At 45.0% G+C, this 17,500-nt stretch overlaps 1 protein-coding gene across 1 annotated transcript in view; it reads right to left on the bottom strand.

Moving 5' to 3' along the window:
- Positions 1-16,385, bottom strand: part of LOC124037084 (leucine-rich repeat-containing protein 52-like) — a 27,779-nt gene extending 11,394 nt beyond the window's left edge. Inside the window, exon 1 of the mRNA XM_046351724.1 lies at positions 15,058-16,385. Within this exon, the coding sequence (XP_046207680.1) occupies positions 15,058-15,706 (649 nt within the window). The 5' untranslated portion in view covers positions 15,707-16,385. The remainder of the gene's footprint in view (positions 1-15,057) is intronic.
- Between the last annotated feature and the right edge of the window lie 1,115 nt (positions 16,386-17,500).

Below are 17,500 nucleotides of genomic sequence, written 5' to 3'. Positions count from 1 at the left end.
AACCGTACATCAACATCACTGTGTTCAAAGAACAAAATCATCAAAACATGATTTTCACACAAAAACAAAAACATAATAATGAATATTTACTGCAAATCAGTGTGACTTCTGCTGTTGCCTTTCAGAGACCAGTTCAGAAATGCACGGCTTCACCTTGGCAAGTGCCACTCTCATGTCATTTTCACAACAAAGTCTTTTCCTTTTCTTCGTTTTTATGTCCAGTATCCTCAAAGGATTGCTCGCAAAGATATGTTGTAACAAACGGTATGAAAATCTCCAGAGCTTTCTTAGCAATAACGGTACGTTACCATTTGTTGACACCAAAACGTTGAAAGCGTTGTTGTTCTGAAAAGTTGCTGTTGAACCTGGCTCTGCTGAATTTCAATGATTTCATCGAGGTATTCATCATTGACATCTGTTGTCTCAACACTAAACGTGAACGGCTGTCTCACCCATACTGGATATGACTCTCTTGTAGGGAAGTATCCGTCGAGAGACTTTGCAAGCTCATCTAAGTGCGTGGCAATTGCTTGCTTCAGTTCCGTGATCACGCTTTATCGCTTGGCTTATCTGTGCTGCAGGGAATTTGGTGCGCTCAGAAGTCGACTTGTGAGTGCAGAGTTTCACATTCAGAGGCCAGTTTTGTCGTAATGGTACGTCTTGTGATTTCTTTCTTAATATTTGAATCCCTTCATACTTACTATGTCGAGCAAAACAATAAAGTGGTCAGACGAATATGTACAATATGGATTCACATGTATAACCGAACGTGATGGGAGTCAGCGTCCTAACTGCATGATTTGCAATGCTAAGTTGAGCAGAGAAGCTGAAATGGTCAAACCACACGTACACCGTGGTGACGAAGGCACGGCAACGACTCAGCCTGTCCCGAGGGTCCTCACAGTGTTCTACAGGAGCACCATCGAGAGGACCGCAAGGCACTTCAGAAGGTGATTTGTGCAGCTGAACGCACCATTGGGTGCACACTGCCTGCCCTCCAGGACACCTACAACACCAGGTGTCGCAGGAAGGCCAAGAAGATCATCAGGGACCTCTGACCCCCACCCCAATGACATTCATCACTGGTGAAGTTGTTAATATGTATGTCATTACCTTTTTTATTATTATTTCTATTGTTTTATTTCACTTGGACCCCACACCCCCTCGTTGGTCATTTAGTCTGTCTACTGCTCCCCCTATGCCCCCCCCCCCCATCCCCTCAACGGACATGGACATGTATTTTACTCATCACTGCTACAGTTTTTATTATGTATATAGTGCTATTTCGATTGTTGTTGTTTTTTATTACCATTTTCATTGTTTTATGTCACTTAATCCTGCATGTTGGAGCTCAGAGCCTAAGATGTTCACTGTGCCCTGAAATCACACCTGCAACCCCTAAAATGTGACTATTAAATGTGACTGTTAAACAGTGAATCTGAATGGAAAAAACATGAAAATAGAACACTTTGCCACGCACACCACTGCTGGGACTGTGTGTGTGTGTATGTGCTACTGCATGTGTGTGAGAGATCCACTGATGTGGTTATGCTCTTGACTGCTAATTCTGAGAAAGGGGGCTTTTGCCCTCCAAACAAATAAGCACTGGCTGTAAAATATTAAAATCTGATTTCAGTGAGTACCAGCCTCTTTTTTTTCATTATATTTCAAGAACTGGTTTTGTTTGGTAAAAAATCTGCATTTCTCTTTAGCTGACCTTTTTTCAGCTCACCGACTAGGCTGAATTCTTCCTACACACACACACACACACACACACACACACACACACACACACACACACACACACACACACACACACACACACACACACACACACACACACACACACACACAGCTTCACGCTCTCTCCTCTCCAATATGGTATTAGATCACCATCATCATCACTGCCTTATCCCTCCCTCAATCCTTTCTCGGTAGTCCCGCCTTCGTCCGGCAAAGGATGAGGAGAGAGTGAAGGTCAGTTAGCAACAGCTCTTTCTCTCACTCCCTTGTTCGTTCTCTCAATTTGTCTTAATCACTTGCTCCGTCTCATTTTCAATCTCAATGGAATGGTTTTCTGTCTTATTGTTAATCTCATTCTCTCTCTCCCTGCCTGTTTCTCTCTGTTTTTCCTATGTAATTGTCTTTCTCTGTCCCCCGATTCTCACTTACATTCGTTCTGTCTATCTTACTCTCATTTCGCTTGTTGTCTCATTTCGCTCACACCCATGCCTCTGTCTTCGGGACAGATCGCAATTTACTGGGGGGGAGGGTTGGTCCAAAATAAAACTAGCTCTCAAAGTCTCACGTCAGAATTAAACGTTCGTTCATGTTTCTCAAACATCAAATTTCGAAGTTGCTGCAAATGTTACATTTCAAAGTGTTTAATGTTACGTTTAGGCATTAGCTCCACATTTGAAAGGTTAAGGTTAAGTTTAGGAATTATCTCTGAAATCTTAAGGTTAGGCATTAACTCCGAATGGTTAAGGTAAGGGATAGGCTTAAAACCAAACTCTCAAAAATAAATGTATTTTGGAATTAGAGCCAGATGGCCGGTTTCCAAGTCATCTCCGAACGTCCTCAGACATGGATGGACGTCGAATACTGACTTGTATTACAGGTAACCTGGCTGCCAAAATAGTGGAGGGTTGCCAAACTTTTGGGAAGAGTTGTGTGTTTTTTTTTATTGGGCACAGGAGAGGGTACTGTGTTTTTCCCCCTGGTTCTCTTTTTCAGGTTTTACTATATAATGTCTTCCATCCAAGCCAAATGTCCTCATCTGCTTGCATGCGCCTCCCCTATACCAAGGTGTTTTGGTACTTCCCTTATGCACTGCACTTTTCCATGCGCTAACTTTTACTATACCACAGGTCAGGATAGTCTACCAGTCTAACAGTCTATCCTGCCATCTATCCACCATTCATAGTGACAATAGTGGTAGGTGGACCGTTTGTCCAGATCTGCAATAGGCTAACAAGCAATCATACCACACATAAAAACAAAAGCTGCATCAAGCTTTAATATGAATCGACAAGAACAGATAGGAATAGCTGATAGGCAGCGGAGAGGCCAGTTGAATCATTGCGCATGAAAGGACAGTGATGACATGATGACACACAGATAAACAATCTCCCCTGTTGATCTTGTTTAGGGACAATACAGTTATCCTACCTAGACTAACCTCCAACACCACAATGCAATGAGTAATTGTATTATTGTTTTCAAGTAAGTACAACATTGTATTCCAGGCTACAGTGAAAATGTCTTGCTTTTCCTGGGACTCCAAGAGCTAAGGAACATTTTTTAAAGGTGAGAGGTCAGCAGAGCGCAGGTGCGTAATTGTGCAAGAGACAGAGGCTAACAATTAGAAGCTTATATATAGCCCATCATTCATTAGCTAAATATAAGGCTAATGACTGCAATTAATTTATTATCTGAAATTATTACCTGAAAGAGGTAGGCTAGGATATCTATGTACACACACACACTAAAATGCAAATCAATTACTTAAAAATCATACAATGTGATTTTCTGGATTTTTGTTTAAGATTCCGTCTCTCACAGTTGAAGTGTACCTATGATAAAAATGACAGAAATCTACATGCTTTGTAAGTAGGAAAACCTGCAAAATCGGCAGTGTATCAAATACTTATTCTCCCCACTGTATATACACTGCGTATACAGAACATTAACAGGTAACAGGTAACAGGTAAAATAAATATTTTTAAACCTTAAGAGAATTGAGACATGAATTGTGTATGTGTGCCATTCATAGGGTGAATGGGCAAGACAACAGATTTAAATTCCTTTGAACGGGGTATGGTAGTAGGTGCTAGGTGCACCAGTTTGTGTCAAGAACTGCAATGCTGCTGGGTTTTTCACGCTCAACAGTTTCCAGTCTATATCAAGAATGGTCCACCAACGAAAGGACGAACTTGACACAACTGTGGGAAGCATTGGAATGCTTTCGACACCTTGTAGAGTCCATGTCTTGTAGAGTCCATGTATACAGTGCCTTGCGAAAGTATTCGGCCCCTTTGAACTTTGCGACCTTTTGCAACATTTCAGGCTTCAAACATAAAGATATAAAACTGTATTTTTTTGTGAAGAATCAACAACAAGTGGGACACAATCATGAAATGGAACGACATTTATTGGATATTTCAAAAAACTTTAACAAATCAAAAACTGAAAAATTGGGCGTGCAAAATTATTCAGCCCCCTTAAGTTAATACTTTGTAGCTCCATCTTTTTCTGCGATTACAGCTGTAAGTCGCTTGGGGTATGTCTCTATCAGTTTTGCACATCGAGAGACTGAATTTTTTCCCCATTCCTCCTTGTAAAACAGCTTGAGCTCAGTGAGGTTGGATGGAGAGCATTTGTGAACAGCAGTTTTCAGTTCTTTCCACAGATTCTCGATTGGATTCAGGTCTGGACTTTGACTTGGCCATTCTAACACCTGGATATGTTTATTTTTGAACCATTCCATTGTAGATTTTGCTTTATGTTTTGGATCATTGTCTTGTTGGAAGACAAAATCTCCGTCCCAGTCTCAGGTCTTTTGCAGACTCCATCAGGTTTTCTTCCAGAATGGTCCTGTATTTGGCTCCATCCATCTTCCCATCAATTTTAACCATCTTCCCTGTTCCTGCTGAAGAAAAGCAGGCCCAAACCATGATGCTGCCACCACCATGTTTGACAGTGGGGATGGTGTGTTCAGGGAGATGAGCTGTGTTGCTTTTACGCCAAACATAACGTTTTGCATTGTTGCCAAAAAGTTCAATTTTGGTTTCATCTGACCAGAGCACCTTCTTCCACATGTTTGGTGTGTCTCCCAGGTGGCTTGTGGCAAACTTTAAACAACACTTTTTATGGATATCTTTAAGAAATGGCTTTCTTCTTGCCACTCTTCCATAAAGGCCAGATTTGTGCAATATACGACTGATTGTTGTCCTATGGACAGAGTCTCCCACCTCAGCTGTAGATCTCTGCAGTTCATCCAGAGTGATCATGGGCCTCTTGGCTGCATCTCTGATCAGTCTTCTCCTTGTATAAGCTGATAGTTTAGAGGGACGGCCAGGTCTTGGTAGATTTGCAGTGGTCTGATACTCCTTCCATTTCAATATTATCGCTTGCACAGTGCTCCTTGACATTATTCAAAGTAGCCACCCTTTGCCTTGATGACAGTTTTGTACACTCTTGGCATTCTCTCAACCAGCATCACCTGGAATGCTTTTCCAACAGTCTTGAAGGAGTTCCCACATATGCTCAGCACTTGGCTTTTCCTTCACTCTGCGGTCCGACTCATCCCAAACTATGAGGTCTGGGGATTGTGGAGGCCAGGTCATCTGATGCAGCACTCCATCACTCTCCTTCGTGGTAAAATAGCCCTTACACAGCCTAGAGGTGTGTTGGGTCATTGTCCTGTTGAAAAACAAATGATAGTCCCACCATGCCCAAACCAGATGGGATGGCGTATCGCTGCAAAATGCTGTGGTAGACATGCTGGTTAAGTGTGCCGTGAATTCTAAATAAATCCCAGACAGTGTCACCAGCAAAGCACCCCCACAACATAACACCTCCTCCTCCATACTTTATGGTGGGAAATACACATGCAGATATCATCCGTTACTGAAGGCCAGCATCCCAGTGTTATGTGTGTTATTTCATAGTTGTGATGTCTTCACTATTATTCTACAATGTTGAATATAGTAAACATGAATAAAAACCCTTGAATGAGTAAGTGTTCTAAAACTTTTGACCGGAAGTGTATATATATATATATACATATATGCGTATATATATACGCAGTTGTAGATATATACCTTGTACCTTGTATATATCTACAACTTGATTAGAGTTCACCTGTGGTAAATTTGATTATTGGGCATAATTTGTAAAGGCACACACCTGTCTATATAGGGTCCGACAGTTGACAGTGCATGTCAGAGCAAAAATCAAGCCATGAGGTCAAAGGAATTGCCTGTAGAGCCCTGAGACAGGGCGAGGCACAGATCTGGAGAAGGGTACCAAAAAAATGATGCAGCTTTGAAGGTCCCCAAGAACACAGTGGCCTCCATCATTCTTAAATGGAAGAAGTTTGATTCTTCCTTGGAGCTGACCAAGATTCTTCCTAAAGCTGACAGCTCGGCCAAACTGAGCAATCGGGGGAGAAGGGCCTTGGTCAGGGAGGTGGCCACTCTGAAAGAGCTCCAAAGTTCCTCTGTGGAGATGGGAGAACCTTCCAGAAGGACAAACATTTCTGCAGCACTCCACCGATAAGGCCTTTATGGTAGTGGTGAGACAGAAGCCACTCCTCAGTAAAAGGCACATAACAGCCCACTTGGAGTTTGCCAAAAGGCACCTAAAGACACTCAGACCATGAGAAACAAGATTCTCTGGTCTAATGAAACCAAGAGGGAACTATTTGGCCTGAATGCCAAGCGTCATGTCTGGAGGAAACCATCCCTATGGTGAAGCATGGTAGTGGCACCATCATGCTGTGGGGATGTTTTTCAGCTGCAGGGACTGGGAGCAAATACTTATTTCCACCATAATTTGCAAATAAATTCATTAAAAATCATACAATGTGATTTTCTGGATTTTTTTCCCTAATTTTGTCTGTCATAGTTGACGTGTACCTATGATGAAAATTACAGGCCTCTCTCATCTTTTTAAGTGGGAGAACTTGCACAATTGGTGGCTGACTAAATACTTTTTTTGCCCCACTGTATGTAAGCGTCACATTTCATTGTCTTATTTTTTATCAATATGCAAAAATTGTCATGTTTGTCATTTATTATCATGTCTTGTCCCTGTGCTCCCCATGCTATTCGTTTCCCTCTGCTGGTCTTATTTGTTTTTGCTTTGTCATTATGGGGAAAAAACGATTGAATACATTTTAGAGTAAGGCTGTAACGTAAGAAAATGTGGGAAAAGTCAAGGGGTCTGAATCCTTTCTGAATGCACTGTGTATATATATATATATATATACTGTATATACATTTTATATATATATATCAATCTTTTGTGGATGCAATTTGAATGAAATTGATGGAGATAGAGAAAGTCTATGACAAAGTGCTCGCGTGCGCACTGATTTAAAGCAAATTATATTTTTCCTTCAGAGAAAGGCCCAAAAATGGTTAAAGACACCTGTCACCCAAGTCATAGGCTGTTCTCTCTGCTACTGCATGGCAAGCGGTACCGGAGTGCCAAATCTAGGTCCAAAAGGATCCTTAACAGGTTATACCCTCAAGCCATAAGACTGCTGAACAAATAATCAAATGGCCACCGGACTATTTACATTAACACCCCTGCTACGCAATGTTTATTATCTATGCATAGTCACTTTACCCCTACCAACAAAATCTGATTTCCCTCTAGCTGATCACTGTCTGCAACCAGCACTGATAGTGAAGTATTGAGAGGCAGGTAGAGTCTCGTCCTTGGTGGTTGGCGAACCCTCAGCCTTCTGGCCCGTAGCCCTGCGTGGCATCAACTGTGCCACAAAAGCAATGAAGATATCCAAGTTTATAAACACAGGATCGCTACAGTTATTGTTATCTGGGGTCATTACCAGTTCATTCTATCCAGTGGGAGGGTGTTCAAATTATTTTCAGTACAATGGAAGGGTCAAGTGAAAATATGGTCGCATATTACGCAGCCTTTCTTTTCGAAACCCTGCGTCTTGGGCAGAACAGCTCAAGTTAGCTGGTCATCCCGGTGTTCGAGGCACTCTTGCGTCTATTCTTTGGTGGCCGACTCAGGAGCGTGACACGCCCGCTTCGGGCTGCTTGTTGTCGGACCCTGGGCAGAATACGCTCACAACTCGCTTCCTTCGTCTGCTACCGGGCTATCTCCGTTTCAGAGTAGTCGTGGGTACCAGCCTCCTCTCTTCTCGTCCCAGCTCGCCGAGTCCAGCGTTCCCTCCGCTCAGGCTTTTGTCCAACGTTGTGAGCGCACCTGGAGGAGGGTCAGGTCTGCACTTTGCCGTTACAGGGCTCAGACTGTGAGAGCCGCCAATAAACGTAGGATTAAGAGTCCTAGGTATTGTCGCGGTCAGAGAGTGTGGCTTTCCACTCGTAACCTTCCCCTTACGACAGCTTCTCGCAAGTTGACTCCGCGGTTCATTGGTCCGTTCCGTGTCTCTCAGGTCATCAATCCTGTCGCTGTGCGACTGCTTCTTCCGCGACATCTTCGTCGCGTCCACCCTGTCTTCCATGTCTCCTGTGTCAAGCCTTTTCTTCGCGCCCCTGTTCGTCTTCCCTCCCCCCCCCGTCCTTGTCGAGGGCGCACCTATTTACAAGGTACGGAAGATCATGGACATGCGTTCTCGGGGACGTGGTCACCAGTACTTAGTGGATTGGGAGGGTTACGGTCCTGAGGAGAGGAGTTGGGTTCCATCTCGGGACGTGCTGGACCGTTCGTTGATTGATGATTTCCTCCGTTGCCGCCAGGGTTCCTCCTCGAGTGCGCCAGGAGGCGCTCGGTGAGTGGGGGGGGTACTGTCATGTTTTGTCATTGATTATCATGTCTTGTCTCTGTGCTTCCCTTCTATTCGTTTTCCTCTGCTGGTCTTATTAGGTTATTTCCCTCTTTCTATCCCTCTCTCTCCCCCTCCCTCTCTCCCTCTCTCGCTCTCTCTCTCTATCGTTCCGTTCCTGCTCCCAGCTGTTCCTCATTCTCCTAACTACCTCATTTACTCTTTTCACACCTGTCCCCTATTTTGCCCTCTGATTAGAGTCCCTATTTCTCCCTCTGTTTTCCGCTTCTGTCCTTGTCGGATCCTTGTTTGATGTTCGCTGTTCTGTGTCCTTGTTCCGCCCTGTCGTGTTTTTACCTTCTTCAGATGCTGCGTGTGAGCAGGTGTCAATGTCAGCTACGGCCGGTGCCTTCCCGAAGCGACCTGCAGTCTGTGGTCGCGTCTCCAGTCGTTCCTCTCTACTGACGAGTGGATTTCAGTTTTCCTGTTTTTGCATTTACCTAGATAATATCCAGGATTATCGCTTTTGTTTAAGACTGGAATAAAGACTCTGTTTCCGTTAAGTCGCTTTTGGGTCCTCATTCACCAGCATAACAGAAACATTGTATCAACTATTAACTTTGGGCCTGAAGCTTGTGCTGGCGAACTTGAAACATTGAATAGAATATTCTGGGCCCTCAGATTTTCCTGCGCCAGTGAGCTCGGGACAGACACGGCTGTAGGCTATTTGCACAAGGGATAAGAAGCAGTGCTTGACTTGGGCAGGAGCTTGCCAGAGCTGAGTACCGGGCCGTCAACATTTCTACTGCTTGAGCTCCTGTTCCTCTTATAGAATATTAGTTTAAAAGTATTGTGGAGCCCCTGCACCTAAATAGACACAGTACCAGCATCCAAAATGAGTACCGGAACCTATTTCAATCTAAGTCCATCACTGATAAGCCTATTTTATGACATTTCCACTGGATCAGAACATGGCATTTTTCCCTTTCACACTGAGTGGTTATCAAAAGGGAGAGAGCTGGAAAGGTTTTTCAAATGCATTGAGGAACTCAAATAGAAAGGAGGATCAAGACACTCTTCATATAATTCATTCAAATTCCTTTATTTGTATGGCATGTTCAAAAAAACTGTTGTAATTCTCAATGGATGTAAAAACAGACTTAGTTTGCATGAGAAACTCCACGGGTCATTATTGGTGGTGCATTTAAGCCAATCAGAAATACTTTCAGCTCCCCAAATGGGCACATTTCTGCCTACATTTACACACAGGCATGGTAGCCTATAGGCCTACTTCTTACTCAGCATTGACAGGAGCACTCCAAACAAAAGACAATGACTAAATTGTCAGAATTTGTAAATGGAATTAAATTAACCAAAAGTTGTTTCTCACAAGTGTGGCACTCCGCCAACAATGTGTCCACCCCGACAATGAGAACGGGAAGACTGCAATAATAATATTGAATGCAGTCAAATAAATTAGTAAGAAGCATTGTAGATTAGAAATGATAGGAATGAACGGTAAATGTACTACTGGTTTTATATGTAAAAACAATTTAATACATTTTAGAATAAGGCTGTAACCTAACAAAATGTGGACAAATTCAAGGGGTCTGAATACTTTCCGAAGACTCTGTATATATCTTGTATATATGTGTTACTGCTCGACCAACAGCCTAACGACCGGAAAATTGTCCAGTCGACTAATTGTGGTCAGCCCTACTACTCATAAGGCAGTCACATCTTTATGTGAACGTGCATGGGAAAAGCAATTCAACTCGCTCTTAGTTCTCACAGGCATCTTATAGAGACCAAGTATCGATGGGGTGTTTCACATGCCCTTCGAATGAGTCCGGTACTCATGGTTATCACCACAGATAGTAAAGGAAAGAGAAAGACGAATCATACCAAGGACATGTCCACTCTTCGACTACAAAAATGAAAAGGGCAACTTGAAACAATGCAATTTAGCAATCTTACAGAAACTAAGAAGAACAGAATGACCAGATGTGTGCCTTTCCAAATCATGTCCAAAGAATTGAATTTACCACAGGTGGAATGCAAGGAAGTTGAAGAAACAGCTCAAGTATGATCAATGAAAACAGGATGCACCTGAGCTCAATTTCAAGTCTCATAGCAGAGGGTCTGAATATTTATGTAAGTAATGTATTTTTGTTGTTTATTCTTAATACTTTTGCTAAACTTTTTTTTTAAACGGTTATGGGGTATTGTGTGTAGATTGCTGAGATTATTATTATTTTAAATCCATTTTACAATAAGGTTGTAACGTAACAAAATGTGGAAAAAGTCAAGGGGTCTGAATACTTTCCGAAGGCACTATTATATCATGGTGTACAAGTCACCTGTCTGATTTGTGTCTGTCTGAGTGGACTAATGCATTATGGAGGCAGTTTGTATGGCACAGTCCATCACTCTAATGTGCTACTGAAATTGATTATATTACATAAGAATAATGGTGCAACACTAAAAAATATGTATATTATTTTATAACAAAAGCAGTTTCTAGGGGCCAAGACAAATTTCTTCAGCCTCCCGAGGTTGAAGAGGCGCTGTTGCACCTTCTTCACCACACTGTCTGTGTGGGTGGACCATTTCAGATTGCTAGTGATGTGTACACTGCGGCCCCGTTGATGTGGAGGGGGGCATGCTCCCTCTGCTATCTCCTGAATTCCACGATCAGCTCCATTCCTCCAGGGCCTTCACCTCCTCCCTGTAGGCTGTCTAATCATTGTTGGTACTCAGACTGTTGTTGATTGAGTTGGAGTTGTGCAAGGCCACATAGTCATGGGTGCAGGAGGGGAGTACAGGAGGGGGCTGAGCACCCATTGTGGGGCCCCTGTGCTGAGGATCAGCGTAGTGGAGGTGTTGTTGCCCACATTCATCACCTGGAGAGGCCCATCAGGAAGTCTAGGACCTAGTTGTACAGGGCGGGGTACAGACCCAGGGCCCAGAGCTTAATGATGAGCTTGGAGGGTACGATGGTGTTGAAGGCTGAGCTTTAGTCAATACATAGGTATTCCTCTTGGCCAGATGGGATAGGGCAGTGTGCAGTGTGATGGCGATTGCATCATCCATGGATCTATTGGGGTGGTATGCAAATTGCAGTGGGTTTAGGGCCTTGTAGCCATCCCGGAAGTGAGAGTAACAATGGTTGAGAGTTTTTGAAGTGTGAGTATTGCAGGCAATGTGTTGATAGAAATGTTTAAGCATTTTCCTCAGATTTGCTTTATGAAAGTCCTCAGCTACAATAAATGCGGCCACAAGATATGCGGCTTCCACTTTGCACAAAGTCCAGTGTAGGTCCTTGAGAGCCGTCGTGGTATCTGCTTGAGGGGGAATATACACGGCTCTGATGATGACTGAAAAAAATGATCTTTGAGGATAATGCAATCTGCGTTTGATTGTGAGATATTCTAGGTTGGGTGAACAAACAGACTTGAGTTCCTGTACTTTACCACAATCACACCATGAGTAGTTAATCATGAAACATACACCTCTGCCTTTCTTCTTCCCGGAGAGTTCTTTATTCCTATCTATGCAATGTACTGAGAACCCCACTGGCTGTATGGACGGGGACAGTATATCCAGAGTGAGCCACAATTCCATAAACAGAGTATGTTCCAGTCCCTGATGTCTCTCTGGACGGAGATCCTCGCCCTGAGCTCGTCTACTTTATTTTCCAGGGACTGAACATAAGCAAGTAATATACTCGGAAGCGGTGGATGGTTTGCACTCCTCCTGAGTCGGACTCCACTCCAAATACCTCTTCTCCTCCAGCCGGTGTCTTGGAGCATCCTCTGGGATAAGTTCAATCATCTTGAGAGGTACGAACAAAGGATCCAATTTAGGAAAGTTGTATTTCTGGTCAAAAAGCTGGTGAGTTACCGTCTCTCTGATATCAAAAAGTCATTTCCGACTATATGTAATAATGCAGGAGTAATAAAGGCCTTTTATATTCTTATTATTATTATTTACCAGCACCCTCAGCACCCCTACTACATGTGGCTATGGTCCCTCCTCTCACTACAGCATGCTATGTAAGGGACCATAGCCACACTCTAAATGGGTTCTGAGTAATCATGTTAGAGCATGGGGAGCCCAGGTGGAACAAACACACACACACACACACACACACACACACACACACACACACACACACACACACACACGCACGCACGCACGCACGCACGCACGCACGCACGCACACACACACACACACACGCACGCACGCACGCACACACACACACACACACACACACACACACACACACACACACACACACACACACACACACACACACATACACACATACACACACACACTCAGAATAAGAGCTAACGCCACCATTACAGTCATAACATGAGACCTCTTAAACAACGAGGACACACAGTCACGTACACCGACCCCTATCAAACACACACACACGGACACGCACACACACCCTCTCTTTCTCTCTCCCTCTTCTCCTGACCCAATTCCCTTTCTCCTGACTGTCACTCTGGTTACTGTACATGATATGGCTGCCATATCAATAGACACCCATGTCATCCCATACTACAGGAGGGAGAGAAGAAGAAGAAGGGAGAAATGATTCATTACAAAATGACTGTACAAAAATAAAGTCTCATCCCCTCTCTCTGCCATGGTGTCTGGTCTAGTTCAAAGTACCAGTGACTCCCTGTAACCAGGACCTGATGCAGGTGCATGGAGAGTGAGGCGGTCAAATAAGGGTTGAGGCTCAACAGCCAGCTCACTGCTTTCCCCTCCAGCTCTTCCTCTATGTTCTCCTCCTACCCCTCCCCTCTCATCTCCCTCTCCCAAAGGGTCTCCACCTCACGGTCTCATCAGCCGGAGACCCCTCACACACTGACTCACACACGCTAGAGTGGATTGCATCACACACACACAGACACACACACACACACGTACACATTTACACATGCACACACACACACACACAAGCTACTCTTACAAAACTGTGAGGGTCTGGCCTGTTTAAAGACCATCACAGCATATGGCACTGAGACAAACACTGATACTGGCACTGAAAGAGAGCGAGAGAGAGAGCGAGAGATCAGGTACAGCTGGACAAATGTGGACAATCATTGGAAGAAGAACGACGAGAAAGGAGAAGTGGATAGAGTGAGGTGGAGAGGAGAGGACCAATAGCACTGATACAGATAGAGAGGTCTGCTGACACTGACTGTGGACATAGTCAACACTGTACCCCTGTCCTCTCAGATGTACAGCCAGGCTTGAACCTGAAACCCCGACTTTCCACCTGTGCCAATAGGCACCCTCTTCATGAAGGCTATTGTGGTAGTTTCACATTGTAGATGCATGGTGGGATGCTCCACTGATCTGAGTGTCAGTAATTAGACTACTATCCTCTAGTGAGTAGGACTGTTATATATGTTCTACTCTCTTTAGTACATCTAAAACAGTAGGCTCCTATTTTGAGAGTAGGCTAACTGACTGACAGCAGAAGTGATGATGTCGTTGTAAGCTCCTCTCTGTCCTGCTCCTGGCGTAGATAGTGTGAAAAGTCATTAGACAAAGAATGAGTTTTGCGAGAGTTATTGGTGCGATGTGAAGGACAGGTGGAGTTTAGAGAGAGGGAGAGGGAGAGGGGGAGGGACTGGGGAGGAGAGGTTAGAGGGGAAAGGGCATGAGGCGTGAGAGAGGGAGAGAGGATAGGGAGAGAGAGAGAAGGAGGGAGAAAGGAGGAAGATATGAGAGGGGAGAGGTAGAGGGAGGGAGGGAGGGAGGGAGTGTGGGAGTGAGGGAGGGAGGGAGGGAGGGAGGGATAAAGCAAAGGGGTGTTGAAGTCCTCTGATCATTGTGACTTTGAGGCCAATCCATTACCGTGGCCCCTGTGCTACTGTGACATTATTCAGTGTGTGTGTGTGCGTGTGTGTGTGTGTTGTAATAACAGAGATGACGTACCATGCAGGGAGCAGAGAGCGGAGTGAGTCGTCCATCAGGGTCTATTGACTGAGCGCCCACCATCAAATTAGCTAAATGAATTGATGTGACGATAAGCAGTGATAAGACCTTGGAGTGTCGCTGGGTGGCCTTCCCAGCAGAGGACAACTGCCTGTTTACTCGCCAGAATTGTACAATAACAAAACACATGGTGCTGGCCAACAGTCTAAGCTACAGGCCTAATAACTACACCACCTGAGTAGTGGGACTGCACTTCCTCTGACCATCTGTCAAACATTATGGGTGCTGAATTAAAGACAGTGACAAAGTGAGATTTATAGAAGCACATGAGCAAAGACACGGGCACAGATCACCCATACGCTATAAACAAACAAACAAACAAACAGAACAACTTGAACCCTGCTTTCTGTTCCCATGGACAGTTGTCCACACACACACACACACACACACACACACACACACACACACACACACACACACACACACACACACACACACACACACACACACACACACACACACACACACACACACACACACACACACACACACACACACACACACACACACACACAGAGCCCCCCAACTGCTCCATCCCCATTCTCACCTTGGAACTTGAATCCTTCTATCTGGACCCAGAGGCAGAGGTCCTCCGTCTCACAGTCACATCTCCAGGGGTTCCCGCTGAGCCCTAGGGAGCGCAGGGAGGGCAGGGCGATCAGAGAGCTGATGTTCAGCGTCGTCAGGTTGTTCCTGCTCACATCCAGCACCTGCAGAGCAATATTTTCCGAGAACGCGTCCGGGTGGATCTCATTTAGCCCCAGATTGTCTGTTAGCCGTAGCATCACGAGGCTTGACAATGGTCCAAAAGTACGGTCCTCAAGCTGGGTTAGTGTATTGAAGGACAGGTCAAGATAGGCCAGCTTTCGGAGATTCCCGAAGGTGGACTCGGAGATCTCCATCAGGGTGTTGTTGCTGACATCCAGGTAGACCAGATCAGACAGGTAGTTGAGTTGCAATGCTGGAAGTTCTCCGATGTGGTTGTTGGAGATGATGAGTTGGCGGGTGGCTAGAGGGAGGTCGTTGGGGAAGAGGGTGAGCTCCTGCCCAGCGCACTGGACCACCAGCTGGTCGTCACACACACACCTGTCTGGGCATCCTGCAGTGAGAGCCGGGTAAGGGGCAACCCCCATCACGAAGATAAAAAGAAAGAGTAGCCGGAGGGATTGGGAGCTTGGAGCAGGCAGGAGACGCATGATGAAGCCGCCCAGGGTGTCATGAACTCTGGCTGAGCAGGACCAGGAGGACACCCCAGGACCAGCGCTCCCCCCCGGGCATCCTGCATGGGGCTGCGGGACTGGGGGTGAGTCCAGGCGGCTACTCTGGAGGACCGGATCCCACTGCTGCTTCTGTTGCTGTCTGGGGGGTTGGATCGTGCTTATATCCAGACTCTCTCTTCTTTCTCTCTCCAAAAGGCTATTGGTCACTCACTCTAACGCACGCCACGCACGCCCACAAGAAGCCCGCGTTAATTCCGAAGGTGACCCTACTGACGGACGCTGGTCGCGTGGTGAGTGAGAATCGTTAAGGTTTATCGGGCTCAGATTCTCATGGAAGGAGAGAAGAGAGAGGAGAGAGAGATGGAATAAAAGAGAGAGGCTCAGTCGCTCTTTTCTGTCATTGCCTCTGTATGTCATCATTGTCAGTTAGTTGTCGCCGTCAGAAAGCATTGTTTGTTTTTTTTCCAAACTGCTGGATGGTGAAATGTATTATATTCCAGCACGAGATTCCTCACGGTTCTTACAAAAGAGATTTGTATGTACGAGTAAAGCGCCTGTTTTGAATGGAGATGTAGAAGCCTAATAATCACCGTCTGCCTTGCTATGTCTCTGGCTAATCCGTTATTTCAGAGTGGGACTGGAAGTGCGTGTGTCCTTTTCTGTCTTCTCGGCTGTTCTGCCTGCATGTGTTGTGTGTGCGCGCTACCCTCTCCTCTGTCTCTCTCTCTCTCTCTCTTCTTCTTTTTTCTGCAGCTGTGTAGATAGAAATAGTGATGGGAGGGGGGCTGTGTGCCCCATGTGTGTGTGTGTGTGTGTGTGTGTGCGTGCGTGCGTGTGTGTGTGTGTGTGTGTGTGTGTGTGTGTGTGTGTGTGTGTGTGTGTGTGTGTGTGTGTGTGTGTGTGTGTGTGTGTGTGTGTGTGTGTGTGCGTGCGTGCGTGCGTGCGTGCGTGCGTGCGTGCGTGCGTGCGTGTGTGTGTGTGTGTGTCAGGAGTCCGTTAGACCGCGTGTGTCACACAAGTTGACTCTGTTTGCCCCATAGTGACGTAACCAGGTGTTTCCTATTTCTGTCTCCTCATACAACTTGGTCTAAGTGCATTTCGTATTATTCTGTATGTGAATCTGTGACTTTACATCATAGGCCTATGATATGTTAGGTCACATTATGTTTTGAATCGCAGTTGTACAATATCATACGAATTAGAGGACGTATAGTATCACACATCTAGTCCATTCATACAATAGCATACGAATTGGATGATGTAAATTCTCTTGGAGGATGTATAGTATAGACCAGGTTGCTTGTTGCATTGTAACAACAAAGTAGAATTATGGGGAGAATATACGTTGGTTGTTTGGTAAACTGATTACAAAGGACATGATCATTTTAGATGAAAGGTTAAGGGAATTTATGTAGCAGATTAGGTGAATTGGGTTAAGTTTAGAAGAAGGGTTAGGCTAAGAGTTAGCTAAACTGCCACAGTTGTCCGAGACCTGACATGAACATGCAACTTTCAGATTGCTACATTGTCGCGGATGACGCACATTTAGTTTCTATCTAAAGTAACTAGACCATTAGTAAGTTAAATACGTAAACGATGTTAAGTATGACCCTGAAGCCAGGCTGCCTCATAAAACAGAGATGACAAGGTGTGTGTGTATCCAGAGGACAGGCGATCTGGCGGACCTGAGAGGGACCAGAGGGTCCAGTTACAGATTGTTCCACACACTGTGGAGGCGATACAGGATCTCTCTTGTGTGTGTTGTGTGTG

Source organism: Oncorhynchus gorbuscha, linkage group LG06 (assembly GCF_021184085.1).
Source record: "Oncorhynchus gorbuscha isolate QuinsamMale2020 ecotype Even-year linkage group LG06, OgorEven_v1.0, whole genome shotgun sequence".
NCBI lineage: Eukaryota > Metazoa > Chordata > Actinopteri > Salmoniformes > Salmonidae > Oncorhynchus > Oncorhynchus gorbuscha.
The sequence above is the reverse complement of the archived record's forward strand: the minus strand, read 5'-3'. Positions and strand labels throughout refer to the sequence as shown.